This window comes from Cheilinus undulatus, linkage group 13, assembly GCF_018320785.1.
Source record: "Cheilinus undulatus linkage group 13, ASM1832078v1, whole genome shotgun sequence".
NCBI classification, from domain to species: Eukaryota; Metazoa; Chordata; class Actinopteri; order Labriformes; family Labridae; genus Cheilinus; species Cheilinus undulatus.
In genome coordinates this window covers 35,483,980-35,509,004 of record NC_054877.1, presented here as the reverse complement: position 1 = coordinate 35,509,004, position 25,025 = coordinate 35,483,980, and the positions used below count along the sequence as shown (strand labels likewise).

General features: G+C 40.7%; 1 protein-coding gene across 1 annotated transcript in view; it reads left to right on the top strand.

Moving 5' to 3' along the window:
* Window positions 1-1,267: 1,267 nt before the first annotated feature.
* The window catches only part of LOC121519760 (KN motif and ankyrin repeat domain-containing protein 4-like), a 32,516-nt gene continuing 8,758 nt past the window's right edge, over window positions 1,268-25,025 (top strand). Inside the window, exons 1-6 of the mRNA XM_041802644.1 lie at window positions 1,268-1,439; window positions 17,264-18,760; window positions 20,735-20,810; window positions 23,532-23,825; window positions 23,990-24,074; window positions 24,773-24,992. Coding sequence (XP_041658578.1) covers window positions 1,430-1,439; window positions 17,264-18,760; window positions 20,735-20,810; window positions 23,532-23,825; window positions 23,990-24,074; window positions 24,773-24,992 — 2,182 coding nt within the window. The 5' untranslated portion in view covers window positions 1,268-1,429. The remainder of the gene's footprint in view (window positions 1,440-17,263; window positions 18,761-20,734; window positions 20,811-23,531; window positions 23,826-23,989; window positions 24,075-24,772; window positions 24,993-25,025) is intronic.

Here is a 25,025-nt window from a genome sequence, read left to right as displayed (position 1 = left end):
CATGACTGAAACCTTGAGAACGCACTCTCTCTTTGCCAACATTTGATACACAAAATGGGTCATTCTGAAGAGCTCAGTGACTTCAAGCGTGGGACTGTATTGGTGAAATTTCCTCCCCTGCAAGATATCCCCCAGGAAGCATTTAGGAACAACAGCAACTCAGCCACAAAGTTGAAGACCACATAAAATCACAGAGTGGGGTGGAAATCATTAGAACCTGAATAATGTATCCTCTGGGGAGCATGAAGATGTGTACTTCTGTCTTTTGTTAATACGGCTGGAACATGTTAGATTTCTATTCTGGAGAAATAAAATATTTGACCTAGCTGGTGTGCTGTAGGACAACTTGCGAGCTCAGATTTTTCTGGGGCCTTCTCCTCTGGCAACCAAGAAATTCTTCACATCATTAATTAACAGTCAGAAGACACTCTCCAGATGGACTAGACGAATGAACCATTTGAAATGTTGGGGGTATTTAGGTTTATGTTGGACAGAAATGGTCTGGGAGATCATCTGGAGAATATTATTTTACATGATTTTACAGCAGCCCATCCAAAAGTAATTGAACATTTTTAACCATACGCTATTCATTCATCGTTACAGCATTGGACACAGTTTGTTGACACAGAAATGATCTTACCTACAATGCCACTTGCATGACAATAAAGCAATTTACACTCCTGTACAGCAAATTCAGTGGCACTGATGGTGCATTAACACCATACTGTGGGTTCTACTTGTCTTCACCAGTATGCTGGTGGTGCCTCAAAGGAAGATGCTGGTTAGAGGTTGAAAGAGGATCTAACAAGTATGAGAGGTATGCAACTGAGAGAATTAACCCCCATGGATGCCACCAAGCCCTCTGCCCCCCTCGATTTATTTGATTACAGGGGACAGAGACCACATAGCAAGGGGGTAGGGTTACACATTCTGCATGAGGGGAGGTCTCTGAGTCACTGGTGTCATCTGAGATGATCATGGACGGTACACAGTAAGGTGACACTGGTACTTTCTCCACATATTTTGACATGTTGTCAACTCCGTCCCAGAAGAGCTGCTTGTCTTTCCCAGACAGTTACTCCTCCTGAGCTCCTATTGGCTGCTGAAAGAAGGAGCAGTTGCACTCCTGAATGTCAGCCCTCCCACTTGTGTGTCTGGTTGAGTTCTGGAGGAAGGCATGTTCACAAACCCCTCCCTCTGCTGTGCTGTCTTTTACGCACAAGCAAACCCAGCTTCTGTTATGGCAGAGGCTGCTGCATGCTGGCATTTTCCAAACAGCCGGGGCATGCCACTCTCCATGTAGGAACCTCCCCGTCCTCTCTGGAGACAGACAGACCGGCTGAACTGAGCTGAGAGCAGACTGAAGTGGACTGTCAGAGATACACCCCCTCACATCAGCAAGACAAAGTGGAGGAAACTGATTGAGCACATGTCACAAGGTAAGTCCCGGTTAAAAATTCATCTCATATCTCTGAGCTGGTGGAGGGATGTTGGATTGGATAGTTAATCAAAGCAGAGATGCTGAATGTTGACCTTGAATGTCTCCAAAACCAGGATGGGCTGATCTAAATTCAGGGTCAGGAAAGCTTTTGACTCTTAAGTGATTCTACAAATTGTGAAGAGTGGAGCTCTGGGCCTGTGCTGAATACTAATCAGACCTTCAGGAATAAAACTTTGCCCTTAGAAGATTAAATGTTTAACTAGATTTACATCTTAATTCATCTATTTTTAAGCACACAGCTCATACATGCCCACACACACAAGGCAACACACTTTCTATTTTAACCTTGCCATGTTAACATACCACAGCTTTCTTCCTTGCGTGAAGCCCCTGGCAGCTGTTTCATCCCAAAGGCTTTGGCTCCACATACCACACAATGAAGCTCAGATGCCACAGTGCAACCCTGACCCTGTTGCTTTTGGACCACAACCACACGACATCTTCAGTGGTCCAAAATCCCAAGATGAAAACATGCGCGAATAGTGAAAAGATCACACAACTTGGGGGATTTCTCGGAAGGCTTTTTGGAGACAGTGAGTGAGAAATGTGAGTCTGACAGGAGAAAAACAAACTAAGTCCAAACAGTTTGATTTGGTTTCTAAATCAACTCTAAAGAGAAGACGAGGTTTAGAGTTATGCTTTGGAAGGAAATAACTGACAGTAGCCAAAAAAGTTGAAGGGAGGAATCATTTTTTCCAGGAGAGGAACACAGCCATTTACATACTGTAAGGACAGATGGACAGAGAAAAAGAGAGAGAGAGATGGACGAAAGCAGAGATGGCAACGAGCACGGAGAAAGCTTTATAACTGATTGTAAAAATTTCACTTTAAAGTCTCATGTTCAGGAGGAATTATCCGGCATTTGGCTGTCAAGAATCTACATTATGCAACTTTTTGAAGAACATTTGGATTAAAGCACAGTGCTGGTTGGCTGAGCCAATGTTATGGAGTTACAGCTGACAGTTCAGCAGTTTTACCCTAAGTGAACCCATGTTAACAAAAGAAGAAAAGAATTTTCAACAGTTTTTCAATATAATGTAAATTGACTATACATCAGGGGTGTCAAAACTGTGGTCTGCTGGCTAACTGTCCATTCTTAATTAACCTGACACAACAGATGAACATTTTCACATATCCATGGGAATATGGGGTCCTGCGGCTGCTGTCAGGTCCCTGTATAACCAAAGCTGTATGCACAAAGTCGGACATGTTCCAGGTGCGCGTTGGCCTCCATCAGGGCTGCCCCTTGCCTCTGATTCTGCCGTTGAATTTCATGGACAGGATTTCAAGGTGAAGCTGGGAGGAGGAGGGTTTCCCGTTCAGGGACCTCAGAGCGTCTCTACTTTTTGCAGATGATGTGGTTCTGTTGGTTGTCTCAGCTGGGGACCTGCAGCAGGAGTTGGGACATCCAGCATCAGCTTTTCTGCGGGCCTTGTGCCAGAGCGTTGTGGTGAAGAGGGAGCTGAGCTGGAAAGCAACGCTTTCAACTTACCGGTCAGTCTTTGCCCCAGCCCTCACCCATGGTCATGAACTCTGGGTAATCACAGAAAGAATGAGAAGTGGCTAACATGAGTTTTCTCATGTGAGGGTGGCTGGGCTCAGCCTTAGAGATAAGGTGAGGAGTTCAGACATCCAGAGGGAACTAAGAGTAGAGCCGTTGCTCCTTTGCATTACAAGAAGATAGTTGCGGTGGTTTGGGCATCTCATCGGGATGCCTCCTGGATGTCTCCTTTTGTAGGTTTTCTGAGCACACCCAGCTGGGAGGAGAACTCAGGAAAGACCCAGAATGTGCTGGAGGGATTATATTTCCTGTCTGGGAATGCCTTGAGATCCCACAGCAGGTTGGAAAGTGTTGCTGGGGAGAAGGATGTCTGGGTGACTTGCTCAACCTGCTACCACTGCGACCTGGTGGTAGCAGGGATGGATGAATGGCATTATTTTTGTTTTATTTTGGATTTTTATACTGTCTTAAACTAAGGGTGATATCCTTTTCTGGATACAGACCTGCTTTGAAAAAAATAATAAGGTAAGGAACTTCAGGCAGATTGAACGTTATGACATCAACTTAAAAACGGGAAAAGGAACTTGTTATGGATTAAAATGGAAATAAGGAAAAGAGTAAAAAGGTGTGAGAACACAAGGTGCAAATGACTTTGACTTGTCCACTGACCTTTTTCTGGTGCTATTTTAAAGGTATTATTTTTGGGGTGTTTATGCCTTTATTTAGAGATGAGGACAGAGGGAGGAGTCAGAAACAAGGAAGAGAGAAGGGAGGTGTAACATGTGGGAAAGTGGCTGAAGGCCGCATTTGAACCTGGGCCACCTGCTTACATGGCATAGCTGCACGGCCATCTGTGTCCCATCTCTGAGGTTTTAAAGTGAAATGAGACATTAAGTTGCAGAGGTGGACTTCTTTTACACCACTGTGGCTGCAGGGAGACACTGCAGTGGCTAAACCAAAGTGTGCTGAAAGAGGCAATAAAGCATGCAATTAATAAAGAATTGATGCTCTAATTAAGGTCCTTAACTAATTGTGATTAGTGTTGTCACTGTGACAGCCCAATTCATAAGAGGTACAGTGGTTCAACTTATCAAGAGATCAGGGGGTTTTAATCCCTGGCTTTCCAGTCCTCATAATCCAAGACCTTGCACGACACTTGACTCCCAAAACTCCGGCTTCGTTTGTTTGGTGTGAGAACTGATGCTCTTGTGGCATGTAGTGCAAAGTGTACGTAGTTTGGAGACATGTTTTCCATGTGTGATTAATCAAAATTTTGGGCTGGATGACGAGCCAAAGTTTCTCAGAGCTTCAAATGATGCCAGTAATACTTTCAGATATAAAGAACTTCAGGGTGAAGATTTATGTTTGTCTCCTCCTTGTTGACAGTCTGCCAACGACATGAGGGCCAGAAAAGTTAGAGAGAAGACATTAGAAGGCATCTGATTAGTTTGTTGTCTGTACATAGAAAATGATGAAATAGTAAACCTCTGTCAGATGAAAGCTGATGGTTTTCTGGACTAAAGTCTAGCCAATCTTCATCTTTAAATATGTGAATGCTCTGATTTATGGACAGATGACTAAATCCAAACCCAAACTCAACCCACACCCAAACCCTGCCCTCACAAACACTAGTGACTACTCAGAATACAAGCAGGAACTAAAACACTTCTGACACTCAACCCTTGCCTGTAGATTCTGGTGTCTTATGCAGACTCAGTTAAGAGACTATAGGAGCACAGAAGTTCTACCAGAGTGTGACATAAATGTATGTGCCAAATGTCAGGATGTCCCCTTGGTGATTTTTGTACAAAATATGTCAACCTGGAGGCTCTCAACATTCCTAGGACCAAATTGACTGAGCCCCTGGAAAAAAAACCAGTGACTGGGCCCTCACCAGTTGTGATTTACTGATGATATTCATGTATGTGTGTTGGATCTGTAGCATTGGTGCAATTATCCTGGCTAACAGTTTCCTCTTTTTGGAGATCTGAAATGTGTGTCAGGCTATTACTGGGTTCTGATATTCAAATGACTTATTTGTGTCGCTTTTGATCCCTTTTTTAATCACTGATTCCTCCCATTTTTGCCACTTTTTTTTTGGGGGGGGGGGCAAAATTTTTGCCTGTTTTAAAGACCCTGTAAAATGAAATCCAAAGTTTTAGTCGTTACACACTACAAATGTATTATAGTTGCTGTAAACATGTGAAAACACTAAGATCTACATATGACTGAATTCTGGATTTAGACTGTTAGAAAGTTTTTCGCCTCTTTCCTGGCTTGGTTTCATGTGGGCGGGGCCAATATGTGACAAACTGTGACAAACTGTGGGCTCATGACATCATGAGCCCACAGTAGAGAAAAGCCCCGCCCCTCTAACACAGAGCAGTTCATCTCAGTACAGTCTGTTGTTAGCTGATGTCACTGCCTTTATTGGAAGATAACAGTCAGTCAAATGCTGTGTTTTTGTTCATTGTGAGGTAAATTTGCCAAATCTATCAGCCACAGTGGTCGATGGATCATTTAAAGCATCATAACAGAGATTTGAGCCAGAAAACAGACTTTGACTCTTCTCTGGCACAGAGCGAGGCAGCTGAGCTGTGATCATAAGGTCAACATTCAGACTGTGACATTTTTTAAATCTGAGAGGATTGTATTTCTCCTGAGTGGGCGTGGCTTCAGCTTATTCAACAGACACACCCACACCATCCTGAAGCGCATTTTACTGCCTCATTTTTCATGATTTTGAAGCTTAATTTGATAAATTTAGAGATGTTTTAGCTGACTGAAATTTGATTTGGGGGTTCATACACAGTGAACTGCCAGAAAACAAACCTTAATACAGATTCATTTTTATTTTCAGTTTTTTTTTTGGTTTTGTTGCCACTTTGAACCCATTGTGCCACCTTTTAGCTGCTTTTCACCATTTTTCTGCCCAGTGTTGAGCCTGTATTGCCTTCCTAAACCCATTTTGTTTCTTTGAACTAATTTTTTAACATTTGTACCCATTTTTCCACTATGTAACTACTTTTTAATCTGCTAATCTTGCCACTTTTAACCCTTTATGGCACCTTTTCACTGCTTTTTGCCTTTTCAGGCCATTTATTGCCTTTCTTAACCCATTTTTTCCCTTGAAACAATTCTTTCCACTTTTTTTAAATCTTTTTTTTCCACTTTGTAACTTTTTATCTGCCATTATTTGACACTTTTATTCCTATTTGCCACTTTCTTGCTGCTCATTGTTGACCCTTTATTGCCTTTTTAATCCATTTTGTTTCTTTTAACCATTTTTTCCACTTTTTGCCTATTTTTCCACTCTGTAACCACTTTTTATCTACCTTTTTTTAGGCAGCCTTAGGCAAGGCAGGACTCCTAGGCAGGACTATCAAAGTCAGCAGGTGTCTTACTATGGAAAACATAAATGTAGGTACAAAATCCTTCTTGACCAAGCTGCCCAACTACTTCACTGACCATGTCATCTCAGTACCATTACCATTAATCCAGCCATAAATAAGTCAAGAACAAGTGTTGCTATTGTTCTGTTTATTACTTATTAGTTGTTTATGGCAGCCTAGCACTTGGAGTCCAAAACAAATTTCCCTAAGGGAACAATAAAGTGTATAGTATCATATTGTACTTTTACAAATGTTTACTGCATATGAAGTCCTGAATGAAATGTTTTATCCAAGCTGTTGTTTACATTTATCGTTCTTCAGTGAGAGGTGGCCCCTCTTCCTGTGTCATGAGTTCATATTTAATTTGTGGGTTTGGAGGGGAACGTTTTGGATGGAGATGTTGTGATTATGTGGTTTTTGCTGATGCAGATAGCTCAAAGGTCGGTGTGAGAAAGGACACATTTACCCACTAGACAATGTGAGCTATTGTGGGATCAGTTACATGAAGTTTGCTCAAAGACATTTCCTTCACTGAAATAATAAAAGCACTTCAGCTGGATACAATAAAACCTTGATTTTTAATAATCAGAATCTTTCCAGTGCTTGACTTTGGATTGAATTCGATGTGTGTGCAGAGGTAGTAGAACTGTAGCATTGTGCTGTAGTGTTTAGTTGGGGCCTGTCTGGGGTAAGGCAAATATTTTACGTTTCATTTCTGGGGTTTCCTGTAAGGACGGCCGACTGCTCCGAGCATACACAATTAAAACCTGTGCCACAGAAATGTGGAGCGAGTTAGGCAATGACTCTTGGGATTTGCTCTAACCCTAACTCTGCAAGATCGTTTCCTTTGTGGTAACCTGGTCAGAAATAAATTTACAAGTCTAGCTATATTTATCTGTAAGAACCTGCGGGCTAAAGCAGAGTGGTTACACTTTATTTGCGTAAGAGCGGCAGCAAATTATGGACAAATTTCAGTGTTATGATGTGATATGTGCAGTATTAGAGCATAAAGATATATTTTTATATTTTTGCCCCTTTTATGAAACACAGGGTAACACAGTGCTGTGTTCTAAGACAAACACCATGGAGCCGAGGCTCATAGTGGATGTTAAGCCAAAGCTCACAGGTCCGGTGTGGAGGACGTAAACAAATGTTTTTCTTTTGACACTTAAGCACTGTGAGTAAGATACTGAATTGAATATACAGTGCATCCAGAAAGTATTCACAGCGCTTCACTTTTTCAACTTTTTCTTATGTTACAGCCTTATTGCAAACTGGATTAATTTCATTTTTCACTTAAAAGTCTATACACAATACCTCATAATGAACAAGTGAAAAAAGTTTGTTAGAAATGTTTGCAAATACATCAAAAATAAATATCAGAAAACAAATCACATGTACAGAAGAATTCACAGCCTTTGCCATGACACTTAAAATTGAGCTCAGGTGCATCCTGTTTCAACTGATCACCCTTCAGCTTTTTCTACAACTTGATTGGAGTCCACCTGTGGTAAATTCAGCTGATTGGACACGATTTGCAAAGGCACACACAACCAAGCCATGAAGTCAAAGGGATTTTCTGTAGACCTCTGAGACAGGATTGTATCAAAGCACAGATCTGGGGAAGGGTACAGAAAAATTTCTGCAGCATAGAAGGTCCCAATGAGCACAGTAGCCTCCATCATCCATAAATAGAAGAAGTTTGGAACCACCAGGACTCTTCCTAAAGCCCAGTCAATCAGAACAATTGGGGTAGAAGGGCCTTAGCCAGGGAGTCAACCAAGAACCTGATGGTCACTCTGACAGAGCTCTAGCATTGCTCTGTGGAGAGAGGAGAACCTTCCAGAAGGACATCCATTTCTACAGCACTCCACCAATAGAGTGGCCAGATGGTAGCCACTCCTCAGTAAAGGGAGTTGCCAAAAGGCACCTGAAGGACTGTCAGACCATGATAAACAAAATTCTCTGGTCTGATAAAACAAAGATGCATCCTGTCTGGACGAAACCAGGCACTGCTCATCACCTGGCAAATACCATCCCTACAGTGAAGCATGGTGGTGGCAGCATCATGCTGTGGGGATGTTTTTGGCAGTAAGAACTTAGAGACCAGTCAGGGTCAGGGGAAAGATGAATGCAGCAATGCATAGAGACATCCTTGATGATAACCTGCTCCAGAGCAATCTGGACCTCGGACGGGGTTGAAGGTTGATCTTCCAACAGGACGACGACACTAAGCACAGAGCCAAGATAACAAAGTAGGGGCAACTGTGTGGATGTCCTTGAGTGGCCCGGCCAGAGCCCTGACATGAACCTGATTGAACATCTCTGAAGAGATCATAAAATGGCTGTGCTCAACGCTCCCCATCCAACCTGACTGAGCTTTAGAGGTTTTGCAAAGAAGAATGAGAGAACCTGCCCAAAAATAGGTGTGCTAAACATGTAGCATCATACTCAGAAAGAAACTGTAATTGCTGCCAAAGGTGCTTCAACAAGTATTCAGCAAAGGCTGTGAATACTTATGTACTTTATATTCATTCTCGTGTCTACTTGCATCTTTATTTTGACTTACCATGTACCCTTGTATGATTTTACTCAATTCTGATGTGAACACAACATTAGAGATAGGTTGAGGAGCTTGGACATCTGGTAGGAGCTTGAAACAGATGTACTGTTCCTTCCCGTTGAAAGGAGCCAGTTGAGGTGGTCCTGGCATCTGATTAGGATGGCTCCTGGATGCCTCCCTTTGGAGGTCTTTCAGGTGTGTCTAACTGGTAGGAGACCCCAGTGGAAGATATATCTCATCTGGCCTAGGAACGCCGTGGAATCCCTAGGAGATGTCTGAGAGATGTCTGCCACCAGGGTCCTGGATAAGCAGAAGGAAAATGGATGGATTGGCTGGACCTGGAAATTTCAGATATCAGCACCACACACGGTGTCAAAACTTACTGATAATTTTCTGATGTCTGTAGTTGATATTTTGGCATGATAGACTTTCCTGAGTAGTAGGTGGGTCATAGTTATTAGCTGTCATAAAGCCAAGGCTGGGCATCCTGTACACCCACTATGTGGGGAGAGAGAGAGGGCTTCACCTGTTTAGGAACACAGGTCTTAAGGCATAATAATAGAAAGTTGTATTATATTGCTGAGGGAAAAAATAACTATGGGATCCACTATGAGGTGCATATCCTCACTTTATCCTCACTAAGAACTTATCATAGGGTCTTGTTTTCAAATGTTCATCAGCACTTGTCTGTCAGTATCCATCTCACTTATTGGTGAAACAGGAGAGGAGAGTAGGGTAAGGTGTTTTAGTCTGAAAATCTAATGTGAACATTGCAGACTCACTTAAACTGTCATTCAGCCAAAGCATTTGTTGTTGTTCTGTGCCCTTCCTCATGCATTGTGACTTTGATTTTGGGATAAAATGCCTCATTTTTAACTTTAAAAACATCGACTTCAGATGTGTTTCCACTCTGTTGAACTGCACCCTGCAGCTTGCATACTGTACTTGATGTCTGAGCAGTGAGACTGATTGAAATGTCTGCAGTAACAGCTGCTCTGCTGTACATTGCTGACTGACATTCTGTGATTACAGCCTCTGCTACATTATTGAACTGCTGCATTTCTTCTGGACCTTTATTATCATAAAAAAAAGCTCCTCTCGTTCCCCTATCTGATTTTTGTCTTCCTGGCTGATATACAGCCAAGTGGTCATATAAACTGTAAGTCTGTAGAATCAAATCAAAAGTCTGAACTTCCTTTCTTGACATATACTCCTACTGTACGCCCACGTGTAAGGGCTAAACTTAGACTTGTCAGCTGGAGTGTTGACACATTCCTCTCAACATCATAAAAGCCTACAGCCATAATAACATGTATACTGTATCAGTTTCAATGTACAACGCATGCATTCGGTTTTTGTAAGGGGAACACAACTTAGTCTGAAGGAGTCCTGCTTCCATAAACCATTTTACTCCATCAAGACAGATACGTTTCAATCTTTGTTCTCTTCTATTAGAGATGTGAGATTTCTTAATTAAGGTCTTTACAGTGAATGTATGACATCAGGGTGGAAAACAGGGTCTTTTTGGCACCAAGAGAATTCAAAGATGAATCCCAAAGGCATTTAAAGATAAAAAAAAACATGTAAAATGTTATACTCTAATCTTAGCGGAGACTCTTTGTGCCTCTGTGCAACCACCAAGCTGAACACCTGCAGTAGCAAACATTATTTTTCTCTTTTTTCATGCTTTTAGCTGAAAACCCCTCGGCAATTGCAGCTACCACGTCTTCATCATCCTAATGGCTTCTAGAGCTTTCTAAGGATTTTCACCACTTGCTACCACGTTGGCCTTCTCTGTCAGTTGAGTGGATAAAACAGCCAATTTTTTAGTGTTGCTTTCAGCTCCTTCATCTTTCAGTTTACTTTGTGTTGCCTGCAGGAGAGTCCTGTGGAAATCAACGCTCAGAGTTGCAGCTTTTACCAGATGAAATGCTTAACTTGACCTTCTCATTCAGGGAAAAGGAGTGCTTTCTTTCCCACCCTCATGGAAATAGTGGTTCCTGCTTGAACTTAACACAGCTGACTTTGTTGTCCAACATAAATCCAGTTAAACAAGCTTGCCAGGAGAGACAAACTCCACTTTTGTGAATGAAAATGTTCAATAAACACATATATTTTTACTGATTCAAGCTGTAAGGTTGGTTCCTCAAACAATCGGAAAGGCGTGACTTAATTTGAGGCTTGTTGCAAATGACTACTTGTGCAAGAATCCTCAGGTGTTTGGTGATACAATGATTGAACTGATTCCAATCAAGTTGCAGCCTACCTGATCTGGAACTGTGAAAATCAAATATGCTTGATATTTATGATTGCAGGTTGGAGACTGGACAGTGTCAACTGGATTTAGCGTACTTTTTAAAAATCATACCCTGCAAAGATTTCTCTCATATGTTTAGGTCTGTAAGTATTCGGACAACAATACAGTTTTTATCATCAACCAAAATGGATTTGAAATACAACAATAAAGACGTGACTGAAGTGCAGACTTTCAGCTTTGATTTAACCCTTGTGCCCTCCTCAAATTTACTACCCTCTGGACACCTTTGAAGAGAAAAATGTAAACATACTAAAAAACTTCATGAAAAAAAAAAATTGATGTATGATGGTTTAATAGCAGTTTTTTTGTACGTGTACATTTTTACCTCAAGGGTGTCCAGAGGGTGCCCTAATGTTAAAGCTGCCACTATGTAAAAAATATGAATGCAGTCAAATCAATTTTGTTGCTAATCTTTGACCCATCCAAGACTCTTATCAGCACCAAAGCCCCTTTCTTCCAGTATTAATTTTATGGAAAATAATTCACTTTTTGTGTTTTTTTCTTGTAGTAAAAGATAAAATATTTCAAATAATCGAGAAAATGATTGAACGTTTTGTAGTTTTGAGCAGGTCTGAAGTTTATTAAAGAGATTTATGAAAAAAGTAGACCAAAGTTGTCTTGGTCTTGTCCCAGAATCAGGAGCCTTTTTACTCAGTCTTGTCTCGTCTCTGTCTCGGACTGGCGAGAGTCTGGATTTTCCAATAAGACCAGATGAGACCACCATGGATGGGCTATTCTTCGACCTCATCAATGTGATTTCAGATATTTAAAATAATTCCAGACTTGTCAGTGGCTTTTTAATACATACAGGAACTTACTTACTTACTTTACACCTCGTTGGCGGTAGGTTTAGGTTTTAAGTTATAACTTAACTATCAGCTGGTGCAACACCTTAAATGTTAGTAGAGCTTAAACACCATCATAAGAAATGATGTTTAAACCAGGCTACATCTGAATCTATGCACAGCTTGTAAAACCCATAGCTGGAGCTGATTTTAAGGGTTAAATTGGCACTTAGTGGCTGTGTGATTTGAGCCATTGTAGTGGATACAAGAAACAAAATTTTAAAAATGTGTCACTGTTAAAATACTTACAGACCTAAATGCATTTTTTCTTTGTTTCTTGCAGCAAAACAATGCATCCAAGCCTTTGTGACCCAATGATTTGTTTCCCCTATGTTAATGCTTATCAGGTTGGTTGAGCTGATGGCTAATGCCTGCTTGGATAGTCCAGAATTCCAGACTCAGTCTGCTCCTGACCTGGCATTTTTTGTTTTACAAGCCTGGAAGAAACCACTTCACTTCCTTCACAAAGGCTTTCTTTGCATGCTTGACCCCTTGGGCCTTCAGTGGCTATCTGCTATGGAACAATGCTTTTCTTTTTATTAGCCTGGAATCATCAACTGTGACTTCAGCTCTTTTGCCATCCAGTGACCTGTTTTGTGTTATATAAGTAAGTGTTGTAGGATGGAGCTCCTCATGTGGTTATAATGTGTACTGCAGACATAAATATTACACTAAATACTGCAGCAATAATAATTCTGGAAACTCATATCTGTCAGGAAAACTTTGTCAAGCAACACATGATCTACTGATATAATTTTCTCTCTATAAACTGTTATTTATTTCGCTCTAACTGCTGTTGTTTATATTTGGCGGTGTGGCTTTCCCTGGATCCTCCTGCCCAAGTGTCAAGCAGGAACAGCACACATTCCTGCCTTTCCTGTGCCTACAAGGAAAGCCTAAGGCTGGGGGAGAAGCAGGAAAAAAAACAGGGCAGAGTATGCAGCAATGACAACAGAATGACACTGATTAAGTCAAAAGCAGATAAAGGAGGAGCTGGGGTGGAGGAGGGTTACAGCTTGTAAAGGGAGTGGCAAAGCTTAGCCAGGCTAGAGCAGTTTAAATATGGCAGCATGAGTGCAATTAGCCAACAGTGTGCTAAGGGCAGATCAGCTGATGAGAGCTTGTGTGAGATCAGCTTATCTCAGTTATAAGGCAGCACCTGAATCTGGGACTTGCCTGAATGCTTTATGTTTGATTTGTTGACCCCCCCCAAAAAATTCTCGCTACCCAACTGCAGGTCCCAGCCTACACTTTGGGAATGAGTACCTAGTTATTTTGCTTCTTAAGTTGTCTCAGATGCTGCCAAACATGATTAGAACAATGTTTATTGACAGTTCATATATCTTTCTTTTTCATTTGTATTGAAGCATGCCAAGGATTCTGTATATTTGAACTGATGTGGGAAAAGGCTTTCAGGGTGCATTTATTGTCATAAGACTCTATGACAGAGACTTTGCAAACTATCAAAAACCTGGCCCCACGTGCAAGTGACCCCTGGCCTACCTGTACCAAGAGAAAGTGTGCTCATCACCCAATATATACTACAGTACAGAGCCTGTTGGTAGCAGAGTGTCTTTGACTTCAAGTCTATGTGCACATATCTTGGTGTTTACAGCTGTAAAGCCTGTGAAAATGTGCACATCCATGTCTGTCCATCAGACACCATGTGAATGATGGAGGTCAGAATTCCCAGCAGGCCCATTTGGTGGTGCTTGCCTGTTTACTGCATAGCTGACATTGTTTGGGGCTGCGGCTCGGCGGCTGCGGTGCCTCAAGAGGACGGCGAGCTGCCACAGAGCCTGGTGGTCAGGAGAGGAGGGAAGGAAAGATGGGAGGAGGGAGGAGTCACTCAGAGGTAAGGGAAGCAATGTCTTTGGAGTAATTACTCTATTATGAGGAGCAGAAGTAAGAAAGTAGGAATCAGCAGTTTTTGAAGGCAATGGAGTCAGATAGTGTAAATTTATGCAAAGCACAAAACGAGACAGATAAAAGAAATTAAAGTCAGAGACAGTTCAGTCTGACGATCTCAGAAGACAGTGGACCTAGTAGGAGGCATGGAAAGCGCAGAGAGGGAGGAAAGTAGTGACTCACAACAATGGCTGCCTGTTTTTTTGTCTGTAGGAGTATGTTTTTTTCCCTCCGCTGGCCATAGCTGCCGGGCCGAGCAGTCCCAAGCTATTTTCAGCCCTCCTCCTGGATGGCAGGGCTGTAATCAAGGGAACATCAGGCCTGCCACTGTTGAATAATAGCAGCCTGGTGCATAGAAAAAATGGAGCAGTGAGAGTGTGAGAAAAACAGAAGTCTTTGGGTACAAAAAAAAGAGAATGGGAGGGAAGAAGAGAAAGAAAGCATTTGAGTTTAATTGGATGTTTGTGTTTTGTGCTGTGCGCCACAATTGGGAGTACAAAAAGAGATTACTGCCATTCAAACTGTTCCTCCATCTGTTTATACATTTAAGAGCAGTCTCCCTCTCAGAAAACCACGGCTCAACCTCAAGTAAATGTGAGTAAGTGTCAGAATTCATCTATTTTGCCCCTTTGTAACCCGTAAATGGCTTCATTATTTTATTAGACAATTCTCACTATAACACAGTCTGCCACTTGTAATGACTTCTTAACAAGTTTTAATGTGCTGCTGACTCAATTTAGCTTTGTATTTGTTTTATTTTGTATGATATAAAAGGTCCAACCAGATAATATGACAACAAATTGTTTTGACAACTGAAGACAGAGTAGTGGCGGAAAGACAAAATGCTATAATATTCTCTTTAAAGGTATGATATGTATATATTTAAAGATTAATTTAAAGATTGATCATCCAGATCTCAAATATATCTGAACTAAAGATCAGTTAGTAATAACTTCTGAAGAAGACAAACTCCCTCTGGATTTGCTGCACTCATTTCTGTGTTTGTCACACCTTCGGCTTATGTCTCATTCAGAGGCTCAAAAATGTTTCATGCATGTTTTTTAATCAGCTTACCTCTCCCTCTACAACTGTTAGCCCTGTTACTGGTAGAGGAGAGGCCACACCCTTTCAGGGACACTGCTGTTCAGTGATGGACTGGCCATCTGGAATTTTGGCAAAAAGCCAGAGGGGCTGCCCACTTGTGGTCTTTTTGGCCCACTCAGAAAGGCTCATCATCCCACTGCAAAAACATGGACAACTATATCTAGGAAAAAGATGTTTTTCTCATCAAAGGTTTTAATTAGAAAAAGTTTTAATGAATCCATGGACTCTTTTGACCATTTTATGCTGTAGCTCCTAGTGCTCAGACTCTCAGTTAAAATTCTGTCAGCATACATTTGCAACCGTAGTGATTGTGTTGTTTGTGTGTTCTGTGTTTCATATTTCTCAGTTCCTCTCAGTCTGAAAGTTTTTTTTTTTAAAGGTTTCTGTGTCAATGATGAGGTTGGTTTGTATTTAAAAAATGGGGCAATCCGTCACACTAACCCTCACTGCTGTTGTTAGAGGAACAATAGCTACGTTTGTTTCAGTCTAGGTCAGGGATGTCAAACTCATATTGAGTCCGAGGCCAGATGAGAAGTCCTGAGGGCCGGACTATTTAGGCCAGGACTGTGAAAGTCAATCGCGGATTCTGAATTTAGGCCTTACCTAAGAGCCTCACAAGGTCAACATTTAAACATAAACTGTCAACCTCCTTTTCACCATTAGTAAAATATGAAAAAAATAACACTGATAATACATCATCCTGAGATGAAAAAAGTAAAAATGAGAAATTTAAAGGTTCAGAGTTTGAGATAAAAAGTCCAACTTATTAGTTCAAAAGGTAACATGAAATTCAAAGGCAAAATAATGCTTTTAAAAGGCAAATGCATGAGATAGAAAGTTAAAATTACAAGTTTAAAAGGTAAAAATATGATTTAGAATTTTGAATTGTGAATCTTGAAGGTCAAAACATGAAAAAAGTAAAGATCATAAGTTTAAGTCAGAATTGTGAGATGCAAAATTGATAATTTGAAATGACAACATTAAATTATTTTCCCACCTTCCTGACTTTTTAGCTAACTTCTTTTTCTCTTTACTTTTTTTTTTTTAGATTTTTTTAAACTAACAAGGATATTTAAAATCACCAAGGTTAAGTTTACACGTTTATACTGGAGGAAATCTGCAGACCTCATACTGCTGGGCCAGTTAGAATAGAAAGATCCTATGATCTTGTTGGCCGGATACAACTGTACCACAGGCTGGATTTGGCCCCTGGGCCTTGAGTTTGACACGTGTGCTCTAGGTGATCCAACAGTCTTTCTGAACTGAAGAAAATACTGTTGAGTGCAAATTAGTTAAAGACATAAAAAAATCATAATTTTTGGGCTACATCTGAATGGAGACCAGTCCTTCCAATGGCTGCATTTTGGTCAGAACAGTAAGAGAGAGACTGGGGAGGAGGGGAAGCACTGCAGTATGATTTGGTCTGAGAGACTGGTGCTGAAATGCATTATGTACTGAACATACTCTGAAAGCTGCACGTTATATAACTTGACAGAATTGTCTAAAATCAACCTAACTAATCTGAATGAATTTAACCTAACCTAACGTAACATAACCTAACCCAGACTGACGTAATGTAACATAACTTAACCTGACTTAACCTAACCTCAACTTATGAAACGTAACCTAATCTTATCTAACCAAACCCAACACAACCTAACTTAACCTAACCTAACCTAACCTAACCCAACCTAACCCAACCCAACCCAACCTAACCTAACCTGACCCAACCTAACCTGACCCAACCTAACCTAACCAAACCCAACCCAACCCAACCCAACTTAACCTAACCCAACCCAACCCAACCCAACCTAACGTAACCTAACCTAACCCAGCCCAACCTAACCCAACCTAACCTAACCTAACCTAACCCAACCTAACTTAACCTAACCCAATCCAATCAAACCCAACCCAACCCAACCTAACCCAACCTAACTTCACCTAACCCAACCCAACCTAACCTAACCCAACTTAACCTAACCCAACCTAACCTTACTAACCTAGCCTAGCCTAACCTAACCTAACTTAACTTAACCTAACCCAACCCAACCTAACCTAACTAACCTAGCCTAGCCTAACCTAACCTATAATGAATTTTTCTTGATGCTAACTCGCTTTATCAATGTTTACAGGGAACATCATGCCTCATAAACCAGCAGAAAATGGAATAAAGGGGAAGCCCCCTTACTCGGTGGAAACCCCTTATGGCTTTCAACTTGATTTGGACTTCCTAAAATACGTGGATGACATAGAGAAGGGCAACACAATCAAAAGAGTCCCCATCCAACGCCGAAGCAAGGGCCCACGGTCGAGTACTCTTCCCAGGAACCTCGACCCTTCTGGATGTGGCTACAGGCCAAGTCCCTGGGGATCCACTGGAGCTCTTGGCCCTAGGTCAAAATTGTCAGACCCCTATCATCATAACCACATATCCTGGTCAAATGAATACAGGTCACCACTTTCTCCCACAGGACTCCAATCCCTGGCTGAAATGGAAGCCAGAATCAAGGAGTTTGATGAGCAGCCTTTAGGTGAGCACATCAGACCTAACCTTCTTCGTGCCTCTAGTCTGCCACTCACAGTTTTGCTGAGGCAGGGGTCAGAGTCCACTGATGACCCTGGCAGCCTCCGAAGTTCCAGGGATCACCTGGGAGAAAGAAATGTCTCCTGTGAGGACATCTTCTATTCCTCAGACAGCCCTCGACCCCAGGACTGCTCAGGGCTGTTGAGGCACCTTACAGAAGCCCTCGAACGTGTCGGGGAGCTTGAGATGGAGATTAGGGTCATTCCAGAGCTCAGGGCCCAGATCTGCATCCTTCAGGAGGAAAGGGAGAGGCTTCGACTGGGCCTGAATCAAAAGACCCAAACTCCTTCAATGAATGGAACCACAAACTTGATCCACTACAATACAGGGGACATCAAACGGCCACGGCATGAAAGTCATGGCATGTACCCTAAAAATCACAGCTACCGTCGAGAAGACTCTAATCCATCACATGAATGGAGGACAAGCACGGATCTAGACGAGCTACTGACGGTGACTTCCCTGCAGGCCAAAGTAGCTGTGCTGGAGCAGAAGCTTCATGAGACTGGCCTGGAGCTTCAGAGGGCATTGGGCCTGCTGAGGGAGCAGCAGGATGAGAGCAGAAGAAAAGAGGAGAAGATTGAACACCTGGTCAGAAATCCTGGAGTTTGGGTGCGAGCAGAGAGAGTGGTGGTAGACCAGGATGGAGATGAGACTGTGGTGAGATCCATGGAACCCTTCGATCACAACGTATCCAAGTCTACAAGAACTGTTCATAAAAATGATCAACAGAGTCCACAAACACTTCTGGCTGTGGCTGATTCCACTAAAAGGCGTTCATTAGAGTCTGCTGGACCTGTAGAGACTCCAAATGACAACAGAGACACAACAGTTGTCATCCACCACATCAGAAAGATCAAGAAGCTCCTGGATCAGCAGTGGGAGTGTTTGTGTGCAGAGCATCAGTTACAGGAGGGGGGTAGACCTCTAAAGCATCCAGACCCCAAAGTCAACTCTCTGCAGCAGGAGATGATGGGTCTTGTTGACATCCTCACTTCATATTACAGCCAGCATGGACACGGTGATGAGGAGAGGACTCATGGAGGTACTGTAGTCCACAGAATGTATGTTGTATCATTTTAAAGGTTAAATGTTTTTTTGTTTTATGAACATCATAAATGGATAATCTGAAGGAGAGGGTTGGAAGACTTCTGGTTTTAAGTTATTTTGTTCAGTCCAGCAGAGAGGAATGGTCATCAAGTATGCATTTAGGCAAATGCATTCAACCTCTGCCTGTTTTTGTAGTAATGGCTGCAAATAGATATCTGTTAATAATACTTCTGATGTAGATCTCTTTTGTCCAATCTATAATTGCCGGAAAGACTTCAACCTTACTCTTAATCATTCAGTTGAGATTGCCAGCATCGACTGTGGTCAATCCAACTTTCAATGATGTGTTGTAATAAGAGAGCCAAAGTGCTCTATGGCAAAAATAGTGGAAACCAGACAAGACAGATATAAGAACAGCTTTATGTTTGATCTTTGGAAAAACATGAAAATCACAAGATCATACAAAAAACAAAAAAAAAATCTTAACTAAGCTTCAGAAATTTGTCTTCAAAGTTTGAGACTTATAGCACAGATGACATATTATTCTGTTAATATTAGGGATGCTTTTCTTGCATTCTAATTTGAAATTTCCAATTCTGTCATGTTGACTACAAAACCCAGTTCCCAAAAAGTTGGGACGTGGTGTAAAATTTGAATAAAAACAGAATACAATGTTTTGCAATGACTTTTCTTTCCAGCCTATTTTGATTTGATAACAGCATAAAAACAACATGTTTTAAGGTCAAACTAGTAAACTTCATCATCATCATTAGTAGTAGTTGTAGTAATAGTATAATTATGAATGGAAATATGCATATATTCTAAATTTGTTGCCTGCAACATGTTACAAAAAAAGTTAGGATAAGAAAATTCTGTAAAAGTTGCGAAATGCTCAAAAACACTTGCAGTACATTCCACTTAGGCTAATTAATAACAGGGGATGGTGCCATGATTGGATATAAAAGCATTATTTCTGAAAGTTGTTGCAATCAGTGATGCTGTAATGTTCTCCACTTTGTGAAAGTGCCATGCTTCGGGGCAAAAAAAAAAAAAAAAAAATGTACAGGACTCCAAATGCTAGTGCACACATTTTTTGATAAAACCAAAGCAGAAAATTCCAAGCAAAACGTCTTATAAAAGTCAACAAGCTAACTAATAATAACCTACAAAGCTCAAACAGCCCACTGAGAAATGTACATTTACATACAGCAATCAGACATAGAAGGGCTGGAGCACAGAGACAAAGGGCCAATCCCATTTCTACCCCTCAACCCTTCCCCTTCCTCTGAAACAGAGTGGTAAGGGGTGAAAACCCCACCTGACTGCTGTTACATCATCAGACATTGCTGATAAACAGCTGCGTCATCAGAGGTGACAAGAGTTCACATAAACAAGAGTCAAAGGTGGTATGGTCAATAAAGATCGGACCATCTCATTCATACTACAGATGTCTGTGTTGATCTTCTCCATGTGTTTATACAGTTAATAGTCACAGTTTACATGTGAAAAAAAAATGAAAATACAATAAACTCCCATAGCAGCTAAAGATAGAACATATGAGGAAACACAACTGTTGTTTTTTTCATCATTAATTATAAATGAAAATCATTTAAATTTATGGGTCTCCTTTGAAGTTTGTTGTGCCATGGTGCATGGTGGGAAATTCATCATATCCCTTGGGTTCAAGTGTGGTCCTGATAAATCTTAGTTTCAAGGGCTATGTAACATTGTGATGCTCCATTGCTAAATTCTGATGTACATTACCCATTAGATGTGTACTGATGGATGTTGTTGACTTCATGAATTTATCAGCTGACTGGTCATTTCTTCCATTATGAAGATTTAGCTGTGTCCAAAAGAATCAAGCAATATGACCTGATAGATTTGTTTTTCATTTGGAGCATGCAGTGTTGTTGTTCAGCTGTGTTTCAGCACTTCATCATAATCTCTATTTGTGTCTCTCATTTAGCCTCTAAATCCATCACCAGGACAGACAGACGTCCCCAGATGTCAGGAGACCTACACTCTGGGAATGTTAATGAAGGGTTAGTAAATAATTCTCTGACTTTAGCAACCTTTAGAGTTATGATTATTGCTGTAAACCATACTTATAGTTGACAGACATACTAACACAAGGTTATTTAAGCTACTGTCACATGACTGAGAAAAACATAATCATTAGGCATTGAAGAATGGCTGCTGCTCCCTCTAAAGATGTCATTAAGAGGACAAAAGTAGTGGCTCCCATTCTCTGGATAACCAGGTTCCACTTTAGTCGCTGTTCAAAGCATCCAATGTGTCTGGCAGAGAGTATTTGACTGACTGCTGATGAAATAATTTTAATGTACTTATTGTCAGCCAAATTCACCTGATGAGTGCAGATAGAAACCTTATTTCAAAATTCATGGACAAAAGTATTTGACTGCCTGACAATCACACCAACAGAGACTGTAATGACATTCTATTCAAAAACACATACTTAATATTGTATTAATATTTATAACCTTTAAAAGGGATGTTTTGACATTGCAAAGTATCCATTGTAAGTCACATAAATCAGTTGTTTTCCCAGACTTATACAGCAGGAGGTAAATGTCAAATATAATTTACTTCTTTGTCTGAATTCTATCAGATGTCTGAAAGACAGAGCATGCAAGATAACTATCACTCATTCTTGAGAAAAGGGACAGAACATGTTCTAAACTCAACTTTGTACTTTTGCTTAACTGCAATAATTTAAACTGGGAATTTGAGTAAGTTGAGATATAGTGATTGTGTGAGTTAAGATTTTTTTCCCCAAATCTGTCTTTTTTTTTGCCCAACATATCTTTATTTTTGTCAACTCCATCAGAAACACTCAAATGCATTTGATTTTTATTTCAACAATTCAAGATGAATTTCAAGTTTGAAGTGATCTAATACTGGTAGTCAGTTACAATATTTAATTATAAGAAGCATCATTTTCACTCAGTGATTTATTTTTTCACCTATCTGAAGTATCTTATCTTTGAATTTTATGATTTTCTAAGTTAATCTTCAATATTAACCATTTATAATAATCTTTTAAAATAAATGAGTTATTATTTCATGTAGATTAGGAGGTATTTTAACAAATAAGCAGAATAAGCAGAGAATAATGTTTTTTTTTTAAACCGAACAAAACCCTCACCTGGCTGAGTTCACAATTGGGTTAAAATTAATGGCTGTAAGTAGCTTTTTAACCCAAATAATTTTATTAATTGACAGTGAAAATGATGAAAATGGAAGCTGAAAGCAGATGCATGCTCTGACTAATAGTTTTTATTTAGTAATTATTGCCACCACTACTGCCAGGTTTGGATTGTGGCCCTTGCAAAGGTATTTGTTCAATAATTTGGCTGTTTATTTCGGCAGGGTAATACTGAGGTATGAAATCAGCAGAGTGTTGGCGACCATTGACCCCACTCTTTGATTTAACATGGTCTTCTGCTTCATGGCTGAGTTGCTGTTGTTCCTAAACACCTCCATTTTTCAATATCCCTCAGAGTTGAATGCTGAATATCCAGCATGGATAAAATTACATAAACTGTTTTATAGCAAAGATGTCATCCATCACGTTTGAAGTCACTGAGCTCTTATTTCACAAATGTTTACAGATGGAGACTGCAAAAATCTAACTGCTAAAATCAACAGTTAACAGATGTGGTCGTATACTTTTGTCCATATCATGCATTAAATGAAATAAGGCCTAGATTCATGAAACTAAAAAATCTGCCATTGCATTCAGTATATTTTACTAAAGTGTCTTAAAATGAGATTTACTATGTGCCCCTGGCCTGTCAACAAAACCCCCCAAGAAGAACCCCCCCTCTGTCCCCCTCTCAGAAAATGTGTGCTTAAACATTCCGTTCTCAGATTTTCCCCCTCATGATGTCATGTGAGGAGTTAGCACCGCCCCCAGGTTTGACATGCAAAAATCCAATACTGGAGTGGTTTTTTCAGCAACAGACCTCACAGACATGTTTTGGGGACCTCTGAGACCAATAGAAACTTGTCTTAAAGGAGTAAAATATGTGACCTTTAAGGTTTGTTTGTTACACTGTCATGGTTTTACTTATTGTTGGCATTTAGTTCTATTTCTTTAAAAAAATCTGTTCATCTGGACATGGCAGGTAAATGTGGCTTTTACCAAATCTGAACAGACATTTTGACACAAATACCCAAGTTAAATTTAGAGATAAAAAAATAAAAAATACAATAATATTAAAAAGTGTATTAATTTTTGTGACAGAGATTAGTTAGAAATGATTGGATATGTGATGTTGGCTGTGATTGATGTGGTTTGCTAGGGTTCAGAATAATCTTTTGACTCACTGTGATGTATATAATCACATTTTCTGCAGTGCGAGACAACACTGTGAGATTTGTACTGTTTGAAAGTCAACTATAACAGGCCTTCTTTTTAATTTGTTTGAGGTTTTCCTTTGATTTCCAGCTCGATGCGTTAACAGGATTGGACTCCAAATATTGATTGAATTATCTTCAACATCACTGCATGAATAATTTATTTGATTTCCCTTTTAAAAATCTCTCCCTTGTTTTTAAACTGCCAATTCAGACATTATGAAGGGAATGGCTTTAATTTGAGTCCCTAAGGCTGTGAGTACCAGCAGGAAACTGAAAGCAGGAAAATTGGAATTAAACCAAATGTGAGCTGAAAAAAATGCAAGTTTAATGGCAATCACTTTGTGCTCTTCCCTTCTTTCATGTTTTTTATCCTTCTGTAGAAACGTGGACGGGCAGCACTGTGTGAACCAGAGCGAGCAGAAGGACAGCATACGCCCCTGGGAGATGGCTGCTGCTCAGGTGGACGCTGACCCGGAGAAAAGACAAACGGGGGGAGAGATGCGTATAAGCCCAGACAGACAGATGATATCAGGAGGAGCGGGATCAGGGCGGACAGATGGAGGTGTAGCGTCTTTGGAAGCTGAGACTCAAGAGAAAACAGCCAAGATGAAACTGCAGCCCCCAGGAGAACAGATGGAGGGAAGTTCTGGCTCAGAAACCACCACCGGGGGCAGGTGAGGGGACCAGAACTAAAGCCTTATCAGTGTTGGTTTAGGAAATGTAATCAGATGTTTTTTCTTCAGGGGATAGCTCCACTGTTTTTATTTTATCTCATGGGGATTAATCCCAGTGCTTTGAGACACAAAACCTCTTCTCTCTTTTATGTTTTCTCTTGTAGGGAGACAGTGAGCGCTGATTTTATGGCAGCTTGTCAGTTCCTCAAAGATCACATGGACAACATGAATAACCCCAATGATGACATGGTAGGTAGTCTTAATTCTTCCACATTAACCTGTAATACCTGTAAAAACAATTCATTTGATTTCGAAGCTACTTACACTGGTAGTATTTCTATATCCCAAAGAAACAACATAGCCTCATATTTACTAGAAAAACATGCATTACATCTGAATGAGCCTATCTTTATTAAAAGTCTGTACACATTTATAATGGTAAAAGGGGCGGTGCCACAAAAGCCACCCGTTGACTAAAGGAAGAAAGGGGAGAAAAGGACAATGGATGTGTTATACAGGGGAAGTCCCTGAATGATGACTCGGCACAAAATTTTTGGATTTTACTGGAAATCTGAACACATTTATGATTTTCTTTATGGCACCAGTTTTGAACCAGTAGGCCCAAGAAGTCCTGATAGGTATCGAGCACAATTGGAGCATCAGTGTGGTGTGCAAATCAAGACAGACAGACCCACACACACAGACATGCGACCAATAATAGTGGTGAGATGTTAAAAAAGTCAGCTGTTACATAGAAGCTTCACCCTAACATGTTAAAACGGTGACACACTTGTCACTCATTCACTTCTCTTGCCAAAAAATGAAACCAGTTTAAACTGTCTATTAGGGTTACCATAGCTGTTTATTCAAATACAGATGTAGCAAAACCTTTTTAAACAATGATCTGTTCATTGCATCATTCCTATGTTACCTCCCTCTTCCTCCAGAGGAAGGCTCTGGTGGTGTGTTTCCAGCACTGGTTCAGTGCAGCAGCAGAGGAGTCTTCAGAGGCCAGCAGGCTGGCATTGTACCTGAGAGAAGTGAAGAGGACTACACCGTCTCTGCTGGCCTTCCTGGTAAACCTGGCTGATGACAACAGCAACACAGTGCTTCATTACAGCGTGTCTCACTGCAACTACAACATCGTCAGCCTGCTGCTGGACACGGGTAAGAGACCGTTTTACCAGACTTGATAAACAA